This window comes from Aquarana catesbeiana, linkage group LG08, assembly GCF_042186555.1.
Source record: "Aquarana catesbeiana isolate 2022-GZ linkage group LG08, ASM4218655v1, whole genome shotgun sequence".
NCBI lineage: Eukaryota > Metazoa > Chordata > Amphibia > Anura > Ranidae > Aquarana > Aquarana catesbeiana.
The window spans coordinates 77,293,804-77,321,613 of NC_133331.1; the positions used below are offsets into that span (position 1 = coordinate 77,293,804).

General features: G+C 41.6%; 1 protein-coding gene across 4 annotated transcripts in view; it reads left to right on the top strand.

Moving 5' to 3' along the window:
• Positions 1-27,810, top strand: part of LOC141105859 (alpha-2-macroglobulin-like protein 1) — a 236,430-nt gene that overhangs the window by 189,335 nt on the left and 19,285 nt on the right. For 3 of the 4 annotated variants that reach the window (XM_073596004.1, XM_073596005.1, XM_073596003.1), the window contains 4 exons: positions 1,852-2,066; positions 6,378-6,596; positions 19,654-19,778; positions 22,965-23,055. In XM_073596004.1, coding sequence (XP_073452105.1) covers positions 1,852-2,066; positions 6,378-6,596; positions 19,654-19,778; positions 22,965-23,055 — 650 coding nt within the window. Of the gene's footprint in view, positions 1-1,851; positions 2,067-6,377; positions 6,597-19,653; positions 19,779-22,964; positions 23,098-27,810 lie in introns of all 4 variants that reach the window. The other variant, XR_012235667.1, reaches the window with a different exon arrangement.

Genomic DNA, 27,810 nt, shown 5'->3' on the forward strand with positions numbered 1-27,810 from the left:
TGAACGGATGTAGAGAAGAGAAAACTGCAGATAGACAGATACAACTTCAGTAGGAGGATTTGATGATAGTCCCTTTACTGGGTATATGTAAAGGTTTACATCCCCCTTTAACCGCTTCCCGACCAACCGCCGCAGTTATACTGCGGCAGGTTGACTCCCCTGCGCGATCTGTCGTAGCTATACGTCGGCTCGTGGGGTCGGGATAGCAGGCGCTGTACAGCGGGGGTGCCGATGCTCATGGCTGACGGTCACGATGGCTACCGGCCACGAGCGATCGTGAGCAGGAGAGACAGAACAGGGATGAGTGTGTGTAAACACACACTTCCCTGTTCTGTTCTGACAGGAGTGACAGATCGTGTGTTCCTATTAGCTAGGAACCACGATCCGTCACTTCCTCTAGTCAGTCCCTTCCCCCTTCGGTTAGAATCACCTCCCAGGGAACACAGTTAACTCTTCGATTGCCCCTAGTGTTAACCCCTTCACTGCCAGTGACACTTTTACAGTAATCAATGCAATTTTATTGTATATTGTATTAATGCCAATGGTCCCAAAAATGTGTCAAAATTGTCCGATGTGTCCCATACTGTCACAGTCACGATAAAAATCGCAGATCACTGCCATTACTAGTAAAAAAAAAATAATAATAATAATAAAAATATTATAAATCTATCCCTTATTTTGTAGATGCTATAACTTTTGCGCAAACCAATCAATATACGCTTATTGCGAGTTTATTTTTATTTTTTTTACCAAAAATATGTAGAAGAATACGTATCATCCTAAACTGGGGAAAAAATAGTTTTTTATGTATTTTTGGGGGATATTTACTATAGCAAAAAGTAAAAAATAATGCTTTTTTTTCAAAATTTTCCCTTTTTTTTTTTATAGCGCAAAAAATAAAAACCGCAGAGGCGATCAAATACCGCCAAAAGAAGGCTCTATTTGTGAGAAAAAAAAGGATGTCAATTTTGTTTGGGTACAACGTCACATGACCGCGCAATTGTCTGTTAAAGTGACGCAGTGCCGAATTGCAAAAAGTGATCTGGTCAGGAAGGGGGTAAATCCTTCCGGGGCTGAAGTGGTTAATGAAATGTCACTGTGTGACATTTTAATAGAGTTCATTTAAAAAAAAGAAAAAAAAGTACATAGTGTGATGTGCTGTGATTGGCACATTGGCACTGCTATCATTCTACCGCACACGGGCAGCTGTGCTCTAATGCAGTTGCTGATGTGAAACAGCCCTTAGGCTCGATTCACACAGGGGCAACACGACTTTAACGCGACTTTGCACGGCGACTTCAACGCGGCTTCAACGCGACTTCGGCGCGACTTCAGCGCGACTTTAGCAAATTACAACGCGACTTCAAGTCGCCTCCAGGACAGGCGACTTCGGCTGTGGCCAATCACAGGACAATCAGCTCTCTGGGAGGGAGGGGTTTTCCCTGCAAAGTCGCTTGACTTTGAGAGAGAGATCCGACTTGGAGGCGACTTCCATTGATTTCTATGGTACAGGTCGCCTACCAAGTCGGATCCAAGTAGTACAGGGAGTACGCTCTGAAGTCGGAGCGACTTCAGTAGTGTCTATTAAGACGCTCCCATTCACTTAAATGTGAATCTCTTTCTGGGGCGACTTGGGGCGACATGAGGGCGTACAAGTCGGATCCCAAGTCGTCCCAGTGTGAACCGACCCTTAGGCTTCCTTCTTGGAGTGCAATCCAACACCTGGATTCAGCCCTAGTTTAAAATTGGTGGTGGTGTACAGAAATACTATATATGCAATATTGCACACTGTGTTTTTAGCACTCACTACCTTCTCACTTACTTTCCTCCTTTTTTTTATGTCGTTTTTAGGAGGAGAAACTTATTGGCCAGCAAATCTAGATAAAGTTCAGAAAAAGTCAGCATGGTCCGAGCCTAATTCTAAAGAGGTGGAATTGGCATCCTATGTGATTTTGGCACATGTTTCTTTGGACACCCCTACGATGGAGGATATCAGCAAAGCTTCTTTCATAGCTAAGTGGACTGCCCGACAGCGGAACCCGCGTGGGGGCTTTGCTTCTACCCAGGTGTGCAGATGTAACTTGTATTGGATGTACCGTATGAGGGTTACTGGGCTCTTTCATACCGCTGGTGCTTGGTAAAGGTGGTTGCCTGCTTAGGGTGTCTCTGTCATTTACATGCCCCCCACAGGAGGAAGATACATTGTTAAACCTGCTTTTAACTACTTCAGCCCCAGAAGGATTTACCCCCTTAATGACCAGGCCATTTTTTTGCAAAACGGCACTGCGTCGCTTTAACTGGCAATTGCGTGATCGTGCTACCCTGTACCCAAACAACATTGGTGTCCTTTTTTTCCCCACAAATAGAGCTTTCTTTTGGTGGTATTTGATCACTTCTGCGTTTTTTGGGTTTTTTTTACGCTATAAATAAAAAAGGAGTGACTATTTTGAAAAAAGAAAACAACATTTTTTTGTTTCTACTATAAAACATTTCTGAAAAAAATGTAGAAAAACGAATTCAACTAAATTCATCAATTTAGGCCAATTTGGATTCTGCTACATATTTTTGGTATAAAAAATCCCAATAAGCGTATATTGATTGGTTTGCACAAAAGTTACTGTGTCTACAAAATAGGGATGGATTTATGGCATTTTTATTATTTATTTCTTTTTTACTAGTAATAGCAGTGATCAGCGATTTTTAGCGGGACTGCGACATTGCAGCGGACCGATCGGTCACCTAATTGAAATTTTTGACAACTTTTTGGGAACCAGTGACATTATTACAGTAATCAGTGCTAAAAATATGTACTATTGTACTAATGACACTGGCAGGGAAGGGGTTAATTAACAACAGGGGCGATCAAGGTGTTAACTGTGTTCCCTCACTGTGTGTTCTAACTGTATGTTGGAAGGGCTCACTGGAACAACACACAGATCCATCTTCCTGCGTAGTAGAAAGACAGGATTTGTGTGATCTCCACTGTCATAACGAGATTTGTCTTGTTTACTATGACAGATCCCCAGATCTGTCACTGTGGGGAATGATCGCTGGTGGCTGGTGGACATAGAGTCCCCTGGACCTACTGATTGGCTCCCCCGCTGGCCAATGGGAGCGTGCGCGTGCCCACAGATCGCCGTGCACGAGCCTGACGTACACCTAAGGCGATTTGCACTGCTGAGCCAATTTGCCACAGTATAACTGCAGCGGCTGGTCGGCAAGTGGTTAATAAACTGGAAAGTGTTCCCTTAAAAATATTATTAGAAGTACAAAAAAGTATAATACAAAAAGAGTCCTGCACTCGGTCCCCCTGCATTTTCTTGTCTCCACACTTATCAAAAAACTCAGTGCAAGCTTTACATTTTTTGGAACGAGAGCACTACATGTTTCTACACAGTTTCAGACACCAGACTATGCAAAAATGTGATTTATTATAAAATCTAAAGTTTGGGATTCTAAGAGATTCCCATAGTCCAGTTATCATTCTTAATTTTCTTACTTATTCAATAGAAAACATGTTAGGACGGTTTGTTACTTATACGAATAATAATAACAAGGCATGCACAGCTAAATCACGGGCAGTCATTTATCTTCTGCTTGGTGCATTTTCTTCAGTAGTGCTTTAGATGTGTTTTTGTACTAAGGAAAGCCTTTAGTGCTCATGTGTACAAGCTATTATATTGATTTTACAGAAATTCTGTGTAGCAACCTAAAAGTGTCACTAAACCCACATCATAAAAAACTATCAATAAATGGTGTATTACATGCTGTTCATACTCACTCAGTCACTATGAGATTTGTTTTCTGTATTCTGAAAAACACCTGGTTGATCCTGCTGCTCTCTATCTCTACCTTCTGTCCATGTCCCCAATCCAGCTAGGGATTTTGCAGCTGTGGTGGCAACTCTGCACATGCTCAGTTTTCTGTGAGTTTCTATGCTGAGCATTTCCTCCCTATCACATCTGAGCAGCCCATGTGACTATAGAGTCATACAGGTGGGTGTATACACAGTGGTATATGACAGCCCACTCCCTCCCTCCTTCTCCATGCCCACCAACCAGCTAAACACAATGGGGGAGGTATATTACATGTAGATTAATGCAGGCCTTATCACTCTGTTATTCTAAGACACAGGCTGGAGGGATGTGACAGTCTGTGAGTGGCAGAAATCCACCCACACCATGTTAATGCCAAAAACTAATTAGGATTTGATTTCAAATATATATATTTGTATGACAATTTAAAACAGTTTATTGATTTTATTTTTTTTTATTTTTGTGCAGACAGGCTGGAAAAGAGCTGGGTCATGTGACTGCTGTATATCAATTAGAAAAAAACCTACTTGTGTTATATATATATATATATATATATATATATATATATATATATATATATATATATATATATATATATATATATATATATATATATATATATATATATATATATACACTTTTTTTATACAAACCAAAGTTTATTAAACAAAAGAAGAGGGGTAATACAGAAATAAGGGTGGGGCAGATTTTTTTTTCAATTAAAATAATTACAGATATATACACTTTTTTTATACAAACCAAAGTTTATTAAACAAAAGAAGAGGGGTAATACAGAAATAAGGGTGGGGCAGATTTTTTTTTCAATTAAAATAATTACAGTGCCATCATCCATATTGTTTTGCTTGCATTTATCTAGCAAGGTTACTTTGCATTATAGGTAAGGAAACTCAGACCTCTGCAGTTTACAAATGTGCTTTTACTATACAAAAATACTGTACATACAAAACTATTACAATATTAGGAATACAAATCAAGACGCCTAGCAAATAAGCAGAAACTATGGTCTGTAAGAGTAGAAATAAGCTTAAAAGTTACTTCGGTTACTGTGTGTTTGTGATCTCCATTGGCAATGAGGTCCCAAAGCTTCTACAAACAGTTGCTGGAAATCTGGTACCTTCTTGTTCTGGTGCAGACTTTTCCTGGTTGGTCTTAAGGCATGATGAGAGTCCTCATCTATATGTCTCTGCTGCTGGCTTTTATTTTGGCTTCTGTTGAAAACGGTTACAAACTTGTTTACCTTAACAACTGACAGTTCCAACTGTCAACAGTTCCCATTGTTTGAGGACAGCCTGTGTACTTGTTACCAAGTCATTAGTTTGAGAAGCATCCTCAAACAAACTCAAGAGTAACCTGATTTCTGTTTTTGTGACCAACTACTAAACAGATTGTCCCATGTAATGTTATGTCTGATTAATAAAAAGTTTAGTATCACTTTAAGGTTTAGGATGCTAGGAAAATTTAGTTTAGCTCCCCTGTAGCAAGTGGAGCAGCTGTTGATGGCCTTAGCTTGCTCGGTGTTTCACAGGCTGCTGGTCTGATTATTTCCCCCTGCATTCTAGAGGTTCTGGAAGCACAGTGGGAGGAAAGGTAGAAGAGCAGTCTGAAGATTTATGGAGACCCAGCCAATCCCTGAGAAGATGTGCCCAGTAGGTGTATGGAGAGCCCATAAATATTCTGAGTCTTGGAGCAGGAGTGAGTGGGTTCTGGGTCCAATCCTGCAATTGAAGTCCTCAGCCTAAGGGGGCTCTGCCACTAAGGGCAGTCTGCTGGAAGGCTGCTTGAAAGTCATTGAAGTCCCAGCTGTAGCTTAGCTGGGGGCCTATTTCAAAGTCTAGTCTGGGACTTTGATCTGGAGAGCTCACTGAAGAGTACCTGGTGGAAGTTGGAGGAGGGTGTAGAGTTGTCCTGTGGTATTGTGAGGTTTGTTTCTCCCTCACTGAAGAGTGCCCAGTGGATATTGGAAGAAGGCAACCAATGATCCTTTGGCATTGTGAGTACTAACCTAAATTTAGAGTCCTAATGACAGTGTGTAACTTTCTGTTTTTTAAAAAGATACTAGTCATTATTCAAGCAGTGGCGATTTGGGGGGTCACTATCTCATTTACTTTGTATACTTGGTGGGGACACAGTGATAGATCAATAGGAAGAGAAGTGTCCTATAATGACTCAGTATTTTTGGGGTATCCCATGTATTCCCCAGCCCTTCCAAGTTTATTCTTTAAAAAATGCATAAAAGACACCCCCTTGACTGTTATTGAGCCAGAGAGCGAGAAGAAATGCTGTATGTCTGTCTGTGTGTGCACTAAAACTGGGGAAGGAATGAGTTCATCATCAGTGGCTCCTTTGGCGGTGTGCTACATCTGTTTACCTGACACACCAGTCCTAAGTTGCTCACTCTTGTTTGCTGCTTTTAATTTATGGACTATGGAGCTGCTGGGTTCATATCTTTGGATTCTATAGATGGATAAGGTTTGTTATATATAAGTTAATTTTCATCAATTATTCTAATAAACAAGCTTATGTCTCATGTCTCCTGCACAGGACACAGTGGTGGGGTACCAGGGTCTTTCTCTGTATGCTAAAAAAACTTATGCAAAGCATGACGGGCTGGAGATAACGCTACGCACAGACAAGGAGGGCACTCTTCATCGTTTTAATGTGGCTGAAAAGACACGACTTCTTCTACAGAAAAAACAGCTGACAAGGATTCCTGGAAACTACACGGTCCAGGTGACGGGTAAAGGATGTGTCTTCATACAGGTAAGACTGTCTATATTACAGATCAATGCGCATATTCCCTGGCACACCAAGGATCCTCAATTGTCATCCAAAGGTTTTTATTACAGAAAAATCACATCACAAGAGCAAGTGCAACGTTTCGGAGTCTCTAAGGCCCACTTCGTCAGGACTGTGACCTCATTATATGCCTGACGACAGGGTCCTGCAATGGACCCTGTTATGATTTGATACTTCGGGTCTGGGGGGCAAGCGCTGCTGGCGACCCACTCCCGCTGTTATTGGACACAGCGGGAGCCAATCAGTGGGGACCCGCCGATCCTTCATGAGAAAGGCAGAACGGCAGTCTGCCTATAAGCTAGGCAGATTGTCGTTCTGTGAGAGGGGAATGTGTTAAGCAGGAACACAGATCTTTACACTCCCCCAGTCAGAGCACCCCCCACCGTTAGCAAGCACACCCAGGGAACAATTTGAACCCTTTGATCGCCCCTGTTAACCCCTTCCCTGCCAGCGTCATTAGTACAGTTACAGTGCATATTTTTTAGCACTGATCACTGTATTAGTGTCACTGGACCCCAAAAAGTGTCAGATGTCCACCGCAATGTCACAATCCCACTATAAGTCGCTGATCACCACCATTACTAGTAAAAAATAAATAATAAATAAAAATATCCCATAGTTTGTAGATGCTATAACTTTTGCAGAAAACAATCAATATACGCGTATTGGGGTTTTTTTTACCAAAAATATGTAGCCGAATACATATTGGCCTAAACTGATGAAGAAATTCGATTTTTTTTTTTCAAAATTTTATTGGGAATGTTTTATAGTAAAAAATATTGCGTTTTTTTTTCAAAATTGTCTGTCTTTTTTTTGTATATAGCGCAAAAAATAAAAAACGCAAAGGTGGTCAAATACCACCTAAAGAAAGCTCAATTTGTGGGGAAAAAAAGATTTTATTTGGGTACAGCGTCGCATGACCACGCAGTTGTCAGTTAAAGTAACGCAATGCCGTATCACAAAAAATAGCCTGATCATCAAGGGGGTTATTCCGGAGCTGAAGTGGTTAAAGCACACACATATGGGTTCTGATGCATTTCTGTTAATGGAATGGAAGACGCTTCAAGAAGAAATGCTAAGGTTTGAATTGGGGTTGCACCGATACCAATTTTTTTTATCTACCTGTACTGATACTTTCGGTCAAGTAAATACATGGGTGCAAATCGCACTGCAAAGAATCGCATGTGATTTGAACAGGAATGTGGTGCAGTTCCTGTCCGAATCGCATGTGATTTCCCCCACTGCTCCTGTTTGTGTATAGAAAAGGAAAAGCCCCATCTAGTGGGCAGTTTATTAAAAATGATATAACGCACATTAAAGCGGAGTTCCACCTGAAAAAAAAATTACAAGTCAGCAGCTACAAATACTGCAGCTGCTGACTTTTAAAATAAGGACACTTACCTGTCCAGGGCGCCCGCGATGTCCTCACCCGAAGCCGACCCGTCCCTCGGCTCCGGGTGGAGGCCTCGGCATCTTCAGTAAGGGAATCAAGCTATGAAGCCTTGCGGCTTCACAGCCTGGTTCCCTACTGCGCATGCTTGAGTCACGCTGTGCATTCTGACTTCTGGAACTTGTGTGTCTCCTAGAAGATAGCGGAGGGGATGGAGGAGGGGCCAGACATGGCGTAGATCGCTGCGGATACTGCGGCAATCTTTCGCTGGAAGTGGGAGCAAATACCTGCATTAGAGAAGTATCTGCTTCCCCCTCCCCCCTGAAAGGTGCCAAATGTGACACCGGAGGGGGGGTGGAACTGGATCAGCGGAAGTTCCATTTCTGGGTGGAACTTCGCTTTAAGTACATATCTGGTCAAATGCAAAATCTGCATAGGTGTCCCGGTCCCACCAATGAAAGAAATTCACGGCCACTGGAGATGCTCACAGGGCTGGAAGAGAAGTTATGGTACCCAGTGGGTGTAAGGCGGAAGTGATGTCAGCTTGGGGGCAGATCACCTCTATATCTCCTCCAGCCCTGTGAGCACCTCCAGTGGCAGTGATCTTCTGTCATCGGCAGGACCGGGACACCTATGCAGATTTTGCATTTGACCAGATATATACCTAATGCAGGGGTCCTCAAGCTACGGCTCGCAAGCCGCATCCAGCCCACCAGCGTGATTTTCCCAGCCCGTGGACTGCCCCTTTAACATCGCAGCACTCCGCCTCCCCTCTGCTACCTTTATCACACAAGACAAGAAACATGACAGGTCCGGACAAAGAGCGGGACCTTTTGAGTTAAGAATAGGGTGATTGGTTACTAGGCAGCAGGGCGGTTCCAGCAGGCAATCAATCAACAACCTGTTATGGGGGGATCTATTATGGGGGAGTCTGTGATTGGGGGATCTGTTATGGGGGAGTCTGTGATGGGGAGATTTGTGATAGGGGAGTCTGTTATGGGGGTTACTGTGATGGGGGGGAAGTCTGTGATGGGGGAAGTCTGTGATGGGGGGAGTCTGTGATGGGGGGATTCTGTGATGGGGGGAGTCTGTGATGGGGGAGTCTGTGATTTGGGGAGTCTGTTATGAGTGAGACTGTGATGGGGGGAGTCTGTTATGGGGGGATCTGTGATGGGTCACTCTGTTATGGCTGAGTCTGTGATGGGGGGAGTCTGTGATTGGGGAGTCTGTTATGGGGGGATCTGTGATGGGGGGAGTCTGTAATGGAGAGGAGTTTGTGTTGGGGGGCTTTGTGATGGGGGCTCTGTGATGGGAGAGGGGTCTGTTATGGGGGGCTTTGTGATGCATTCTGTTCCTGTTCAAATTGCATGCGATTCTTTGCAGTGTGATTTGCACCCATTCATTTTGTATTGACGCAAATCGCACCGCAAAGTATTGTTTTTGGGTATCGGAGCATTTTCATGAGTACAAAATGACAAAGGATACACAAAGCACTGTGGTTTTTCCAAGGAGAAACCATTTGCCTGTTTGACTCTGTGTCTCTGAAACTTTAGAGGGACTCCAATAAAAAGGGGAAGTCACTGCTCTAACTGATTTACTGTATATAAAATTCAACCTGAGCTGCTGAACTCTGTGAACAGTCTTTTTTCAAAAAAGCAGATGAGGATAGACCTGAATCTCCCATGATGTTATTGACCAAATATGGTCATGTCCATAATTGGTGAATGACAGCCACCAGTAAACCCCACTCCTCTAGGCTGATATGTCATTCATGGGAAATCAGTTGTCAGGACAGGATCATGTCAGCATCAGAACTGACAACACTTTGCATCGCTAGATGACATGATTCATAATGGATGTACATCATGGGACAATTTTGGGTGCGTTTTAATATTTCTTAACGTGTCTTATTAGCATTTACATTTTTTTATGAGTGAGTAGGAGTGCTCATTCTCTTAGAGGGGATGGTATCTGGGTGCTTCCTTATTGCTAAAGGGGGCTTCCAGATTCTGAAAAGCCCCTGTCTTCAGACCCCCACAACCACTGGCCAGGGTTATGGGGAAGAGGTCTTCGTCAACATGGGGACAAGGTGCTTTGCCGCCCTCAAGTTGAGGCATGTTGCCTGGTATGGTTCAGGGGGAGCACACACAAAGGGTCTGATATGCAATTTTGGGGGGGACCCCACACTGATTGTTTGTTTTTTTTTTTTTTTACATAAGGGTCCCCCATAACATCTGTACTAGATCCTAATCTAAGATAAGAGTCTGGTGTACAGAAGGGAATCCCTTGTCATTTGTGGGAAAACAAAAGTAAGTGTCATTCACTGGCAATTTAGACAGCATTTTTTTTCTTTCTTTGTGAATGTCGGTTTTACTGTAGTAGGTTGTATACAGTGGATATAAAAGTCTACACACCCCTGTTAAAATGTCAGATTTCTGTGATGTATAAAAATGTGACAAAGTTAAATCATTTCAGAACGTTTTCCAACTTTAATGTGACCTATAAACTCTACAACCCAATTGAAAAACAAACTGAAATCTTTTAGAAGGGAGGAAGTAAAAATAAAAAATAAAATAAAGTGGTTGCATTGGTGTGCACACTCTGTTATAACTAGGGATGTAGCTGTGTTCAGACTTAAGCAATCACATTCAAACTCATGTTAAATAGGAGTCAGTACACAAATGCCATCATTTAAAGTGCCTCTGATTAACCTCAAATAAAGTTCAGCTGTTCTAGTAGGTCTTTCCTGACATTTTTTAGTTGCATCCTACAGCATAAAACCATGGTCCGCAGAGAACTTCCAAAGCATCAGAGGATCTTATTGTTAAAAGGTATCAGTCAGGAGAAGGGTACAAAAAATTTGCAAGGCATTAGATATACATAGTGTAGACAGTCAACATCAAGTGGAGAAAATATGGTACAACAGTGACATTACCAAGAACTGGACGTCCCTCCAAAATTGATGAAAAGACGAGAATAAAACAGGTTAGGGAGGCTGCCGAGAGGCCTACAGCAATATTAAAGGAGCTGCAGGAATATCTGGCAAGTACTAACTGTGTGGTACCTGTGACAACAATCTCCCATATTCTTCATATGTCTGGGTTATGGGGTAGAATGGCAAGATGGAAGCCTTTGATTGCGAAGAAAAACATCCAAGCCCGGCTAAATTTTGCAAAAACACATCTGAAGTCTCCCAAAAGAATGTGGGAAAATGTGTTGTGGTCTTGAACTTTTTGGCCATAATTCCAAAAGATATGTTTGGCACAAAAACAACACTGCACATCGCCAAAAGAACACCATACCCACTATGAAGCATGGTGGTGGCAGCATCATGCTTTGGGGCTGTTTTTCTTCAGCTGGAACAGGGGACTTAGTCAAGGTCGAGGGAATTATGAACAGTTCCAAATATCAGTCAATATTGGCACAAAACCTTCAGGCTTCTGCTAGAAAGCTGAACATGAAGAGGAACTTCATCTTTCAGCATGACAATGACCCAAAGCATACATCCAAATCAGCAAAGGAATGGCTTAACCACTTCAGCCCCGGAAGGATTTACCCCCTTAATGACCAGAGCACTTTTTACAATTTGGCACTGCGTCGCTTTAACTGTTAATTGCGCGGTCATGCAATGCTGTACCCAAACGAAATTTGCGTCCTTTTCTTCCCACAAATAGAGCTTTCTTTTGATGGTATTTGATCACCTCTGCCGTTTTTATTTTTTGCGCTATAAACGGAAAAAGACTGAAAATTTTGAAAAAAAATGATATTTTCTACTTTTTGTTATAAAAAAATCCAATAAACTCAATTTTAGTCATACATTTAGGCCAAAATGTATTCAGCCACATGTCTTTGGTAAAAAAAATGTCAATAAGTGTATATTTATTGGTTTGTGCAAAAGTTATAGCGCCTACAAACTAGGGTACATTTTCTCGAATTTACACAGCCTTTAATTTATGACTGCCTATGTCATTTCTTGAGGTGCTAAAATGGTAGGGCAGTACAAAACCCCCACAAATGACCCCATTTTGGAAAGTAGACACCCCAAGGAAATTGCTGAGAGGCATGTTGAGCCCATTGAATATTAATTTTTTTGGCCCAAGTGATTGAATAATGACTAAAAAAAAAAAATTACAAAAAGTTGTCACTAAATGATATATTGCTCACACAGGCCATGGGCATATGTGGAATTGCACCCTAAAATATATTCAGCTGCTTCTCCTGAGTATGGGGATACCACATGTGTGGGACTTTTTGGGAGCCTAGCCGCGTACGGGGCCCCGAAAACCAATCACTGTCTTCAGGATTTCTAAGGGCGTAAATTTTTGATTTTACTCCTCAGTACCTACCACAGTTTTGAAGACCATAAAATGCCCAGATGGCATAAACCCCCCCAAATGACCCCATTTTGGAAAGTAGACACCCCAAGCTTTTTGCTTTGAGGCATGTTGAGTCCATGGAATATTTTATATTTTGACACAAAATGCGGGAAAGTGACACATTTTTTTTTTTTGCACAAAGTTGTCACTAAATGATATATTGCTCACACAGGCCATGGGCATATGTGGAATTGCACCCCAAAATACATTTAGCTGCTTCTCCTGAGTATGGGGATACCACATGTGTGGGACTCTTTAGGAGCCTAGCCGCGTACGGGGCCCCGAAAACCAATCACCACCTTCAGGATTTCTAAGGGTGTAAATTTTTGATTTCACTCTTCACTGCCTATCACAGTTTCGGGGGCCATTTTTTTTTTAAATCATTTTTATTGTTATCTCAGGGAATGTAAATATCCCCTATGATAGCAATAGGTAGTGACAGGTACTCTTTTTTGAAAAAATTGGGGTCTATTAGACCCTAGATTTCTCTCTGCCCTCAAAGCATCTGACCACACCAAGATCGGTGTGATAAAATGCTTCCCCAATTTCCCAATGGCGCTGTTTACATCTGGCGAAATTGAAGTCATAAAATGCTCGTAGCTTCCGGTTTCTTAGGCCATACAGATGTTTGGAGCCACTCTGATCTCTGATCAGCTCTTTGGTCAGCTGGCTGAATCACCGGCTGCATTCTCAGGTTCGCTGTTGAGACAGGAGAGCCAGAGAAAAACACGGAAGACGGTGGGGGAGGGGGGGCATTCCCTCCCGCTGCTTGTAAAAGCAGTCTAGAGGCTAATTAGCCGCTAGGATTGCTTTTACATGAAAGCCGACCGCAGGCTGAAAAGAATGATACCAAGATGATACCTAAACCTGCAGGCATCATTCTGGTATAACCACTCAAAGTCGTGAATGGCGTACCTGAAGACAAAAAAATGGTTAACAATAAAACACAGTAAACGGTAAAGTATAAAAAATTGCATACCTGAAAAGCAAACTTGATAAAACATAATAACTATAAAACATTGCAGAATAGAATACAGTAAAAAAGAGCAGAACAATAGAGAGAATAGAGAGAGAGAGAACAATAAAACGACAACTATTTTTTTTTTTATTTTATATTTTTGTTTGTCTTTTTTTTTTTTTTTTTTTACACTTTTTTTTGTATCTAACTTTTATAACTGTAAATGGTTCCAGGTTTGGGTCTCTCAAAATGTGATGGCATCTTGGGAGACCCTGTAAAAGTGTGCCTAGTCTGTGCAATGCTGTACCCTACGCTAATACTCAACTAGTGAATGGTAGCGTTCAAAACATTCACCAATGCAAAGACCAGGATTGTCAGGACAGGAGGGACAATAATAGCGGGTGTCACGCCTATATCCGCGCTTGCTGCAGACACGACATCTTTTATGGGGGGGTTCGTTGGGTAGGGGTACTCGGTAGGACATAAAAATGCCTCTCATGCAGCCGACTGCATTTGGTTGGGGATGTGAATGGGGGAAGTACGGGCACTGCAGAAGTGGTGGGTTCCCAATTAGGATTGGCGAATGCAGCAGGAAGGGCATGACGGGCCTGTGTTTGTCTTCTTCTTGGTGGCAGCAGGACACTACTTGTGCTTGTCACCTCACCAGCTTGAACTGCACTTATGGGACTCGCCACGTCACCAAGTGTTACTGCAGTGCTGGTTTGACTACGACCGGAGTGTACTAGGCCGCTGGTGCTTGCCAGTTCACCAAAACGCTACCAAAAAAACTGTTAGCGATCGCAGGGATCAGGCCTGACTCTGCGAATGCTGCAGTTATGCATTTAGTGTTTTATAAGTGACAGTGATCGATCGATACTGCACTTGGCTGGGCTGGGCTGGGCCGGGCGGAGGGGCAAAACGCAGGTGCTAGCAGGTATCTGGGCTGATCCCGCTAACACTGCGTTTTTGGGAACCCTAAACTGCTGGGGACGCTAGTATAAATCTGATCGGATCAGATATTGATCCGTTCAGATACTATACCACTAAGGGAGGTGTACGGTGCGTGCGTGGGTGTTAGCGGTACTGGCGCTAATCTGACGCTGCCTGGGGCGACGCATATCACCGCCGGGCGATCAGGGGGCTAAACCTTTATTCAGTAATAAACGGTGGGTGCCCTGACACTATAAAAAATAAACGTTGCGGGACAGATGTCGGTAACTTTTTTGCACATCTGGTGGGAATGCCCACCCCTACAGGTTTTCTGGGAAACCGTAATAAAATGGACTAAAATCATAACAGATTCTAAAATTGAATTTAATGCTGCCACTTGCCTAATAAACGTAAATGAACTCTCCATAAGCAGATACAAAAAATCCCTTTCTAGGCATCTACTACTAGCTGCTAAAACACTTATACCCCTCCATTGGAAAACTACACATATTCCAAATATTAAAGATTGGTTAGAAAGAATAAACTATATATACAAAATGGAAGAGATCGCCGCTATGAAGAAAGAAAATAGCACGAATTTCATCCGTACCTGGCAACCATGGTTATTATTTGTTCACTCTTCTGTTTTTAACACACTCACTAACTAATACCTCTTAAGAAACTGATTACTGCTCCATTATAAGATTGCTCCTTACCACATTATGATCCAGCACTACTTAAGCCTCCCTTTAATGTTGGTTAATGACTATATCACCTTATGTACTTAATTGCCACACTTTTCAAATGCCGCCTTTCACTATAGTGAGATTACTATTATTATTATTTACTACTGTACTCCTTATACCTGCCCCTTTCCCTCCCCCCCCTTTCTTCTCCCCTTCCTAATCTCCCTCCCACCTCTCCTGTACCCTTTATTCCTACCCCCCCCCTCCCCTCTATACCTCAATCATTTCAACAGATACCAAATGTAATTCCTTTAAATTATAGATAACTGTTTTGCATTCTAAATTGTATTGTATGCAATTAATTGTAACATCATAAGCTTTAATAAACCTTCGATTGTGAAAAAAAAAAAAAATAAATAAACAAACTAACCAGCTTCACCCGTAACAGTTATACGGTGATCAGTGGTGAAAGGGTTAACTAGGGGGCAATCAAGGGGTTAAAACATTTATTAGGTAGTATATGGGGGTCCCTGTCCCTATAAAACGCTGACGGCGAACCTAAATATTTATCTCACTAACTAGCGTCACCAGTGACACTAATGCAGCGATCAGAAAAATGAAAGCATAGCGACACTGGTGACGGGGGGTGATCTAGGGGTTAAAACTTTATTAGGGGGGGTTAGTGGGGTACCCTAGACCTAAAGGGGGCTAACAATAACTGCCCTACCACACTAACTGTCACAAACTGACACCAATGCAGTAATCAGAAAAAAAAAAAAACTGCTTGGTGTCAGTGTGAGGGGGTCGGGGGGGGGGGGGGGTAAAGGGGGGTGTTTTGTGTGCCTGGCATGTTCTACTGGAATGTGTAGTGTTGTGCACTCACATTTCAGTCTTCTCTCCTCGGCGCCGAAACATAAAATACCGAGGAGAGATGACGTCACATCCCCTGCCTCTGTGTACTATACAGAGGCAGGGGAAGATTCTGATTGGCTGGGAGCGAACGCGAGGGGGGGCCACGAATGGATGGCCTCCCCCTCATTACTGAACACTCCCAGACCAAAGCCGACTGCCTCTGGCACCGGGAGGGGGGGTCGGACCCCCCTCCCGCGGCAAGGCAATCACGTACCAGGTACGTGATTTTGCCTGCCCGGGCCATTCTGCCGACGTATATCGTCGTTAGGCGGTCGGCAAGTGGTTAACCAGAAGAAGATTGAAGTTTTGTAATGGCCCAGCCGGAGCCCAGACCTGAATCCGATTGCAAATCTGTGGGGTGATCTGAAGAGGGCTGTGCACAGGAGATGCCCTCACAATCTGACAGATTTGGAGTGTTTTTGCAAAGAAGAGTGGGCAAATATTGCCAAGTCAAGATGTGCCATGCTGATAAACTCATACCCATAAAGACTGAGTGCTGTAACAAAATCAAAAGGTGCTTCGACAAAGTATTAGTGTAAGGGTGTGCACACTTATGCAACCATATTATTTTATTTTTACTTCCCTCTACCTAAAAGATTTCAGTTTGTTTTTCAATTGAGTTGTACAGTTTATAGGTCACGTTAAAGGTGAAAAAAGTTCTGAAATGATTTATCTTTGTCTCATTTTTTACATCACAGAAACCTGACATTTTAACAGGGGTGTGTAGACTTTTTATATCCACTGTACATCTTGCTGATGTGCCACTTCACAGGCAGTTTAAGGGTAGCCCCCCATTTTTAAGGTCTGGCTCCCATTGACTTCAATGGGGTTCAAATTTGGCACCCGTACTTCAGTAATGTTCACTAAACTCAGGAATAATCATATCATTCCTATTGTGCACCTGACTAATTCAAATTCTACAGTATGTTTTTGTCTAAATACAGCAGCTCCAATCTGGCAAATCTAATTAGTTCTTATAGTGAATATTTATGACATTTTATGATTTATGATCAATAATGAATAATTATAAAACTGTATTATTTTAAATCATTATTGAAATCTAAATAACAAAATAGAAACTCTTAGGCCCCTTTCACATGCGAGATCCAGTCAGGCCTGCCTGTCAGTTTTTCAGGTGAACCTGACCGGATGGTCCATTCATCCCAATGGACAGGTGGGTGTAAATGGACTTACAGTGCCTTGAAAAAATACTTCATTCAAGTATTTGTCATGTTACAACCAAAAACATAAATGTATTTTATTGGGATTTTATGTGATAGACTATATGATAGACCAGCACGAAGTGTCACATAATTGTGAAAATAAATGGTTTTCCAATTTTTTTACAGATAAATATCTGAAAAGTGTTGCATGCATTTGTATTCAGCCCCCTTTTCTCTGATACCCCTAACTTAAATCTAGTGGAACCAATTGTCTTCAGAAGTCACCTAATTAGTAAATAGAGTCCTTCTGTGTGTATTTTAATCTCCGTATAAATACAGCTGTTCTGTGAAGCCCTCAGAGGTTTGTTAGTGAACAAACAGCATCATGAAGGCCAAGGAACACACCAGACAGGCCAGGGATAAAGTTGTGGAGAAGTTTAAAGCAGGGTTAGGTTATTAAAAAAAATATCCCAAGCTTTTTACATCTCACGGAGCACTGTTCAATCCATCATCCGAAAATGGAAAGAGTATGGCACAACTGCAAACCTACCAAGACATGACTGTCCACCTAAACTGATAGATCGGGCAAGGAGAGTAGACATGTGCACTGACAAGAAATTAGTTTGTTTTCGTTTCATTTGTTTTTTTGCTTTTTTTGTAAGTTCGGAAATTCAGAAATCCAAAAATTCAGATTTTGAAATTTCCGAATTTTGAATTTTTGGATATTCGAATTTCTGAATTTCTGAATTTCCGAATTTTCGGAATTCGAAAATTCGGAAATTCGAAAATTCGAAAATTCGAAAATCTGAAAAAAAGAAAGAAAAACAGTAAAACTTGAAATAATAATTAATAATAACTAACTATTAAATTATTTTTATCTGAAGTTACGAATTATCCGAAATAATGAATGCCGCATCTAAACAAATGGAATGAAACAAATTAATAATAAATAATAAAAAGGTTTTATTATTATTGTTATTTATTATTATTAGATCGTTACGTTCCATTCGTTTAGATATGGCATTTCATTTCAGATAATTCGTAACTTCGGATAAATTCATACTCATTACGTTCACTAACAGCCAAATTTGAAAGGAAATTCCAATACCTATAATTTAATAGTTATTATTAGTTATTTCAGATTTTCTGATTTTCATTCATTTGAATTTTCAGATTTTCATTCTTATTTTCAAATTTCCTCATTTCAAATTTCCGAACTTCCGAATTTCCCAATTTGCATTTTCGAATTTCCAAATTCGCATTTTCGCATTTCCGAATTCGCATTTTCGAATTTCTGAAATTTTCGAATTTCTGAATTTCTAATTTCCGAATTTTCCAATTTCCGAAATTTGGAATTTCCGATGTTTAGGAAATTGAAGAATTTGTCAAAATTCGTTAAACTAATTCGGAACTAAATGAATTGCACATGTCTAAGGGAGAGCATTAATCAGAGAAGCAGCCAAGAGGCCCATGGTAACTCTGGAGGAGCTGCAGAGATCCACAGCTCAGGTGGAAGAATCTGTCCACAGGGCAACTATTAGTTGTGCACTCCACAAATCTGGCCTTTATGGAAGAGTGGCAAGAAAAAAGCCATTGTTGAAAGAAAGCCATAAGAAGTCCAGTTTGTGAGAAGTCATGTGGGGGACACAGCAAACGTGGAAGAAGGTGCTCTGGTTAGATGAGACCAAAAAGAAAACTAACACTGCACATCACCCTGAACACCATGCTTTTCTTCAGCAGGGACAGGGAAGCTGGTCAGAGTTAATGGGAAGATGGATGGAGCCAATCTTAGAAGAAAACCTGTTGCAGTCTGCAAAAGACTTGAGACTGGGACGGAGGTTCACCTTCCATCAGGACAACAACCCCAAACATACAGCCAGAGCTACAATGGAATGGTTTAGATCAAAGCATATTCATGTGTTAGAATGTCCCAGTCAAAGTCCAAACCTAAATCCAATTGAGAATCTGTGACAAGACTTGAAAATTGCTGTTCACAGACACTCTCCATCCAATCTGACAGAGCTTGAGCTATTTTGCAAGGAAGAATGGGCAAAAATGTCACTCTCTAGATGTGCAAAGCTGGTAGAGACTTCCCCAAAATGACTTTCAGCTGTAATCGCAGCAAAAGGTGGTTCTTTGAAAACCATTTATCATTTTCCTTCCACTTCACAATTATGTGACACTTTGTGTTGGTCAATCACATAAAATCCCAATAAAATACATTTACGTTTTTGGTTGTAACATGACAAAATGTGGAAAATTTCTTGGGGTATGAATACTTTTTCAAGGCACTGCATATCTGTTTATGCCCACCTACCTCTGTGTCCGATAAAAAAAAATGGAAGGGGTTCTGTGGATTTCCGTTTCGGTGAATTGGATGGTAGTTAGGTGTCAATGGACAGCAGAGTCTTTTTACTCCCAGCCACCCATAGAGCAGAACAGGCTCTGTCCGTGTCCGCTCTGCAAAAAACAAGCGGATATGGTGGGTGTGTCATCCGTCCACTTTGCTACGATCTGCAGGGGCTCTGTGAGCTGATAAAGGGGTCTTATTCTTGCTAGGATTCTGGTTTCCTTTAACCCAGCTTTCTATTTTTTTTAAAAAACAGACATCTTTGAAGTACAACGTATATAAAGCTGAAGCCAGATCAGCTTTTGATATCAAGGTGAATGTCACTGTGGTAAAGGTGCAGGACCAAGCTAAACCTAATTTACATTATGACATATCTGTACGGTGAGTAAGACTAATCCTGTTGTGTTTTTTAGTTTGGCACTACAAAGAAAGTAAAATCACCAGATTGCTCTAAGTGTAACTTATCTCCTTAATATTTAAAGTGTATCTAAACCCAGTTTCCAAAATATCATATAATGAGCAAGTTAATGTAGTTTCAAAAGTCATTTTTTAAGTGTTACTAAACACACAGCACAGCAGTAAAAAAAAAGTCTGTATATGCAGTAAAACATGCTTGTTATACTCTGTGGAACCTAAGGGGTTAATCCTCTGCATTGTGTAAAAAGGCTGTTTGATTCTGTCTCCTCTCATCCTCCCCTTCTTCCACTGTCCCCAATCTACCTCCTGATAGAACAGAGGCTGAGGGACAGGCTGCACATGCTCAGTTTGGTGTGTATTGCCAGAGAGTTTTTTCTTGGGAGAGTGCATGTGATTAGCACAGGGCCAATCAGCACTGTCCAGACAGAGGGTCAGGGGTCCTGCATCCTCATAGGACGATCATGGGAGAATAAAAACTCTTCCTACAAGCTTTAAGCAGACACTGATGGAAGTCACAAGACTGCTATATACTGCTGATGAGAAATGGTATTTAGCAGTTTATAGTTACTAAAACTTGTATTTCCATGTTCTGTGTACAGTGTGAGACCAGATATAATGATTGTAGGGTCCTGGATTTAGTAACACTTTAATCATTGTAAATCTTCAGCTTCCTTTCAAAAAATACCTGGTCATCAGTTCCTTGTTTATGCTTCTTTATATGGTGTGACAATGCTTTCTTGTGCATCTTCTTAACTCGTTCTCTTTTGAATTGTCACTGCATTAAATGCGCTTCTAATGGACACTAAAAGTGTCCATGCTGATACCCATTGCTCAAGCATGGTCCACCACTGTCAACATCAGGGAACCAGTCCTGGGCAATGACATGCATCTTCTCCTGGAGTGCATGCTTGTGGACAAGAAGTAGCTGCAAGGGACTGGAGGAGGTCAGCAGCAGAAGGGTGTTGTACATAGCTTCCTCAAAACATTACAGCACCCTGCCTCTCAAGAGCTCTCAGCCCTGATCCAAGCAGCAGGCTGTCTCCTGGGAGAAGGGTATTCCAAGGCAGATTATATGTATGGTGTATGTTGGAGGGTGTTGTGTATAGAGTAGCATGGAGAATTGTATTGCATGTTGAGTGACATTTGACAGAGATTGTAGGCTGCATTGAGAACGGCTGGGAGGATATACTACAGTTTTAAAGAAAGTCATGTGCTCACAGGATGTGCCTATACAAACACATGGCAACCACTCCAACCTATAATTAGCATTTGCAGCAAGGAGCATATGGAAGGGCAATGCATGTAAAAAAAAAAAAATATTCCCAGCTCACTTACCAGTCAGCTTTCAACAAACTGAATTGACCCTTTCTAACAGTTCATGTTAAAAACAAGGGGTTTAGTTTGCACACATTTGCAAATATATGTGTAAGCTGCACCAGCCACGTCACAGCATCCCCGTGTACTGCAGTCCTAACTCTATACCATTTGAGTCTACAAGTTGGGAGACCAAGTTGCCCTTCCTTGTGCTCCTTGCTGCAAAGGCTAATTATAGGTTGGGGTGGTTGCCATTTTTTGTATAGTTGGTGAATTAGTGTGAGGATGCATTTGATACCTTCACTGCCATTGTGCTTTTGCTGGGTGACCAGTGCCTCACTGTACCTTTTAAGAAGGTGTGGGCTCCCTCCAGGCATAGCTGACCTTAATCTATCCATTATTATATATGTGCTGCAACTTGGAGTCAATCAAAATTTATAGAATTAGGGCTGCAGTACATTGGTGTGCCATGGCCGCTGCAGCTTACGCATTTATTTGCAAATGTGCAAATCTGTGGGGCATCCTCAAACGAAAGGTGGAGGAGCGCAAGGTCTCTAACATCCGTGATGTCATCATGGAGGACTGGAAGAGGACTCCAGTGGCATCCTGTGAAGCTCTGGTGAACTCCATGCCCAAACAGGTTACGGCAGTGCTGGAAAATAATGGTGGCCACACAAAATATTGACACTTTGGGTCCAATTTGGACATTTTCACTTAGGGGTGTACTCACTTTTGTTGCCAGTAGTTTAGACATTAATGGCTGTGTGTTGAGTTATTTTGAGGGGACAGAAAATTTACACTGTTATACAAGCTGTACACTCACTACTTTACATTGTAGAAAAGTGTAATTTCTTCAGTGTTGTCACATGAAAAGATATAATAAAATATTTTAAAAAATGTGAGGGGTGTACTCACTTTTGTGAGATACTGTGTATATACACGTTTCAAACATACATTGCGCTGTTTGGCAAGGGTTGCTATTTTAACATGAAAAATCTGCAGGTCAGCCTAGAAAACCCCCACCCTCTGTGTACTAGTAGCCCAAAATAGGGTCACACAAGCTATGATTCATGCCAAAATAGAAGCTGTGTTGCTGTATAGGATCCCTAAATATGAGAAACTTTGGAACCCTTGCGTTGAAAACTATTTACCCTCCAACTTTGATAGTACACTTTTACTTTTTTACTTCCATAATTTCTCCTATATACACACATAGAGCAAATATCCCCCCCATACGTCCCAAGTCCCCCCCCCCCCCGGGGGATACTCACCTCCTACCTAATTCCTTCTTCTACCTTCCCACTTTTCTCCAGCTATGCTCTTTTCCTTTTAACCCAATACTTCTTAACATGTCTCCTTCTCTCTTATGGTTTACTGAAGCCATTACACATCTCAACTCCAATCATCCCCCTAGTTGACATTTCCCACACACTCTTTGCCCTTCCTGAAACTTAGGAATTGGGGCATCCATGTTAAGTCCTTCTTAACCACACACCCAGGCATACCACTGTTATACCCAGTTATGTTTTTTAAGTATTACCTGGACTTACTTCAATAATTGGGGAATCACTTGTCTAACGAATTTTAAACAAACTATCCTTAATGTGATTGTTGCACCATGTTCTACTGATGCTTTGATTGTTCTTATTCTTGACTCAAAACCGATTTTTTTTAAGCCACAAAATTTCATTGTGACTTTGTTTTGTCTTCATTTTTATAAAATATTTGAACAAAAAAGAAAGATCTGCAGGCCTTCGTTGTGCTCTTTTTTTCTCTAATTGCTTTGCATTCTTTCTATTCTTTCATTTTTAAAAGAATATGTTTACATTCCTACAGGTACACAGGGCCCCGCAATGCATCAAACATGGTTCTGGTTCAGGTTGAATTACCCTCTGGCTTCAATACAAATGAAGAGTCTCTGACACGAGTAAGCTGGAACAACAACATATAGACAACCATTCACAAATGTGTACGATTTATTTTCTATGAATGTTATTTCTATGGGTTTCAGCAGACACTCTTGTCTAAATGGGTCCATTAGCAAGGCCAGATCCTTTCAGTTAACCATTATCATATATTCAACAGTAAGATTGATGTCAGGGTTTCTGCCTCCTTTCGCACATCCATTCTTAAATTATTACCACATGCTTGAGATTTTAAGAGTGCATGTCATTATAGAAAAAAATGTATTGACATTTGGATCATCCTTTACAACTTATCACCTACTATTGTCAACAGATAACTTATCCTGGTTTATGAGTACAGCAGTTGTTGTAGTGTGTATTGATGACATAGGAAACAAGATAATTCAAAGACAAGGTATACAGTGGAACCTTGGTTAATGAGTAACGTGGTTAACAAGCGTTTTGAAAGACAAGCAACTTTTTATAAAATCCTGACTCGGTTTACAAGTGTTGTCTCACAAAACGAGCAGAATTCAAGCTAATGTGGTGTGCAGTACCGCATTTGCCCACAGGTGCGGGGGCGCCGGTGACACTTGAAACGGTTCAGAGCCTTTCAGAAATACTCTGTTCCAGAGTGTTTCCGAGCCTTTCTGAGGGTTTCCAAGTTCAGCCAAGCTGTCCCCAAGTATTTCCGAGGCTCTCTGGTGCCCCCACACCTCTGGTCACATGCAGTATTGCATGCAATAGAAGTCAATGTGGAACAAATTATCTTAGTTTCCATTGACTTCTATAGGGAAACTCGCTTTGATATGCGAGTGCTTTGGATTGCAAGCATTCTCCTGGAACGGATTATGCTCGTAATCCAAGGTTCCACTGTATAACATATTTGTCTATTACTTTCAGTGACAAAGCTTAGAAGCTATATTCACAAGCAGATACTGCTGGCAGCAAAAGAAATTACATTGAATTATTATGGAATGAGTTATAGCAGGTTTTAAATTATAAAAACATTGACTCTCTAGCACAGCTGGTCTTAAAAAAGAATGGGTGGCCACATTCGGCTAAAGGAGGCAGGAGCGGGCCACTCAGCTTTCCACTTTCTCTGCAAATGGTGAGACTTGGTTATGTGAGTACCCTGGTGCATATAAACCTATGTGGTCTTTATTATGGCAGTTTACTTCTTTTTTTTTTTTAAACAATGACAGGTATATGTGCACATGAACATTATTATTTTAACATAAATATGGCTATCAATGCGTGCTAATGTTTTACATTAGTAATTGTACTTGCGGTAAAAAAAAAAAAAAAAAAAGATTATTTAGCACAGTGTATATAAACAAATGCTCTGTACCTTTGGATATGTGAATATATGTCATTATTATAAGTATGTGAAAGATGCAGTCTCATGTGCCAACACAAGCATAAACTTTGTAAAACTCTAATAGACTACACATTCCACACTCAACCAATATAAAGTGCAAAAAACAATATAAGACAAAATATAGTAAATCCATTAGTGAGTGCCAATATGCAAATTGAAACTTCAATTAAAGTGAAGGTGCTTCTATGGACCTCCCATGATAAAATAAAGTGCCGGTGCTTCTTATGGACATACAAAGTGCTTTGTAGCATTGGCACTTTATTTTATTACAGGAGGTCCATAGAAGCACCGCAACTTGCATTTAAGTTTTAATTTGCATATTGGGACTATATTTTGTTTTATATTGTTTTTTGCCCTGTATATTGGTTGAGTGTGGAATGAGTGGTCTATTTAGCACAGTGATTGTGTTATACTGCTCCACTCTCAGTGCAAGTCTATAGGTCAGTAGAGATTAAAAACAATATATTCTACAAGTAGCTTTCCTAGGGATTAATTTTATCTCAGCATTTGTTAAGCTAGAATGCTATTTATACTGTCTAACATATAGATAGTGGAAACTTACAAATCTGTATATGACCTGCTGTCATGAAAATTAGGAACATTAACCATATAAAAATGTAAAACATCACATAAAATAATTCTGTTAAACATCTCAATGATAACTAAAATTTTTACCTTAATACATATGTAGCAATAACTCACGGTGGAGCTGCTGGTTTAAAGCGGGCTGTTAAGCCTCTTTCACACTAACGATCCATATGTCCGTTTTTCATCCTTCCGTTTTCAGATGAAAAACGGACATACATGAATTTCTATGGAGCGTTGGATGTCAGCGGTGACATGTCCGCTGACATCCGACCCGCTCCGATCCGAAAAGTGTAACGGAGGAAAAACCTACTTTTCCATCCGTGATCGGATCGGGTGACGACGGACACTACAGTCCGTCATCATCCGATCCCCCCATAGGGGAGAGCGGCGCTCTGACAGGTGCATCGCTGCACAGTGTGCAGCGATGCACCTGTCACCTTCCTGCTCAGCGGGGATCGGCGGAGTGATCCCCGCTGAGCAAGCGGATATTCACGGGGCGGATCATCACTGATCCGCCCCGTGAGAAAGAGCCCTTACCGTCACCTATGTTACTTCAATTTCACCAGAACCGGGTCTAGGGTCCCGTTGAGCTTAATACCAGACAATGTAGGCACCAGACACTTGAGTATCTTTTCCAATGCTTTAATAAAGAGTAACTGAAGGAAGTAGCAGGAAAGAGGTAGAAGAAGAGTTGCAGGGAAGTTCAAATACCTTTTCTTGATGTAGTATTAGAAATTGGAATCTTGTAGATGAATGTACTTTCCTTTTGGAGTTGAATCTTTGCCCGCCCGGATAGGTTTCTCTCACTAACCTAGCAGCCGGTACGCAGCACGAACAAAAGTCTCTGCCACAGACTTCAATGGAATAGAAACCCGTACGATCCTCTGCCACAGGATGTAATGGTTTATGATGGATAGCAAACACAGCACTAGAACCTTTAAGCCGACCCGGCAGTACTATGCGGTAGGTTAACTTTAGGATGCGTCCTCCAACTGAGTCACCAGGCCCCTCTCCAGACCAGCACTCTGCATGATCCTTCCATGACGGGTCCTCCCCTGGGATTCTTCCCGTAGGACAGACAGCCCTGGACCATTCCCTTGCCGCTGTGGTAGGCCCCAGACAGGCTTCTGGGCCCACCCACACGCTGCAGCAACGTGGTCCTCCCGGTCGGAGGACCACGCGGTAGTACTCCTAACACATACCTGTCGGCCAGGAGGGCCAGCAGGTGGAAAGAAAGACCCTAAAACATGGTGTCTGTCCCATAAATACCCTCTCCCAGAATGCAACTCGGAGGACCACCTCGGCCGAGTTATCTCTGGGACAGAAGAGCACTCATATGCTTCAAAGTGTTGCTTTTCCAACACCGACCCATGGCGACAACGACACCCACAGGCACAGTGTGCAGCTACATGCAACACAGCCAAACTGGAACAGAGGCTAAATCTGACTATGTATGAAACAGATAACCCACTAAATTTACCTATAAGCGGTAGATTGAAAATCTACCAGCGCTACATACTCCCCCCACTACAATAGACGTTGTCCTCAACGTCTGTCAAAATAACTCCTAAGCCTGAGAGTAGGTATTTGAACTTAGAACTTGGATGAGGGAGAAGAAAAGACAGTAAAGAAGTATTACAGTTTCAACATTTATACAACAACATGTTCACATCCGCAAAAGAAATCACATTAGAACAGTCACAAGCCCCACTATCTATCTAGCTGAAAAGCCTAACCGCTTGATAGGCGATCCAATTGTTCCTGAAAAAAAAACAAAGTTAAACACACACTAGATATGTACAGTATCATCACTAAACAGTTTAGGAGCAAAGCCTCATTCCAGAAAAGAATAACACTCTCTTCCCACATATTTTCCTTTTAATGGAAATAAACTAAAGTAACTTAAAAAGTCCATCCCTATCTTTGAGTGAATTACATCCTTTCATTAAAGAAAATCCAGCTAGCGAAGAGTCTTTGGAGTTGAAAACGCTAGGATGAATATTATCTCTTGACCACAGAGATCTCTAGACACTGACACTTTCTAACTACACACACCAAAGTTCCTTTTCATAATCACCAATAAAATCGGGGATCTGGCAATGTCAGTTTCTTTCCTAGTTTATCCAGGGTAGTGATAAAGTACACAACATCATCTTTTCCAGGTCTGCAAATGACCATTTTGTCAGCATAGATGTGCCGACCATAGTTCCAATGTAGGAAACATCCATTGAAGCGTTCATCCATGGCAACAGAATACCCAGCTCTCTGGAAAGGTTTTGGCACAGACAATTAGTCCCAAACAGCTTCACTGTACCACTGTTCCCGGTTGGCCTCAATTTCCTGCATAATTTCCTGAGTAATATAGGGAAATACCAGACCATATTCTGTGGCAGCTCGTTTGATGAGCACTCTCTGTAAGCAGACAAGTTTAGGCAAAGGTCTATTTTTCCCCAAACCAGGAGGCACACAAGAATTCGGTGATTTACTCACCATAGATCCGACGGGTGTCGAAAGCAAACTAGCAACTTTAGACAATGTCTCTTTGGTAGTACTGTGCGGCTCCACACAAGGCGATGTCCCCTTAGAATCCAGGGCTGTCCACTCTGAGAAGGTTAAAACAGAAGCAACATCTTCACCATGGGCCCACAATAGTTCCTGTGACATTGTTTCAAACAAATCATCATCACCGGAAAGATCTGACATAGATTCTATCTCCAAGTCGCTCAACTCTTCTGCTGGCAAATATTTACAGAGTCCCAGACATGTTCCCCTTTGATCTCTCACCCGCTCCTGACGTGGACTTCTCCAG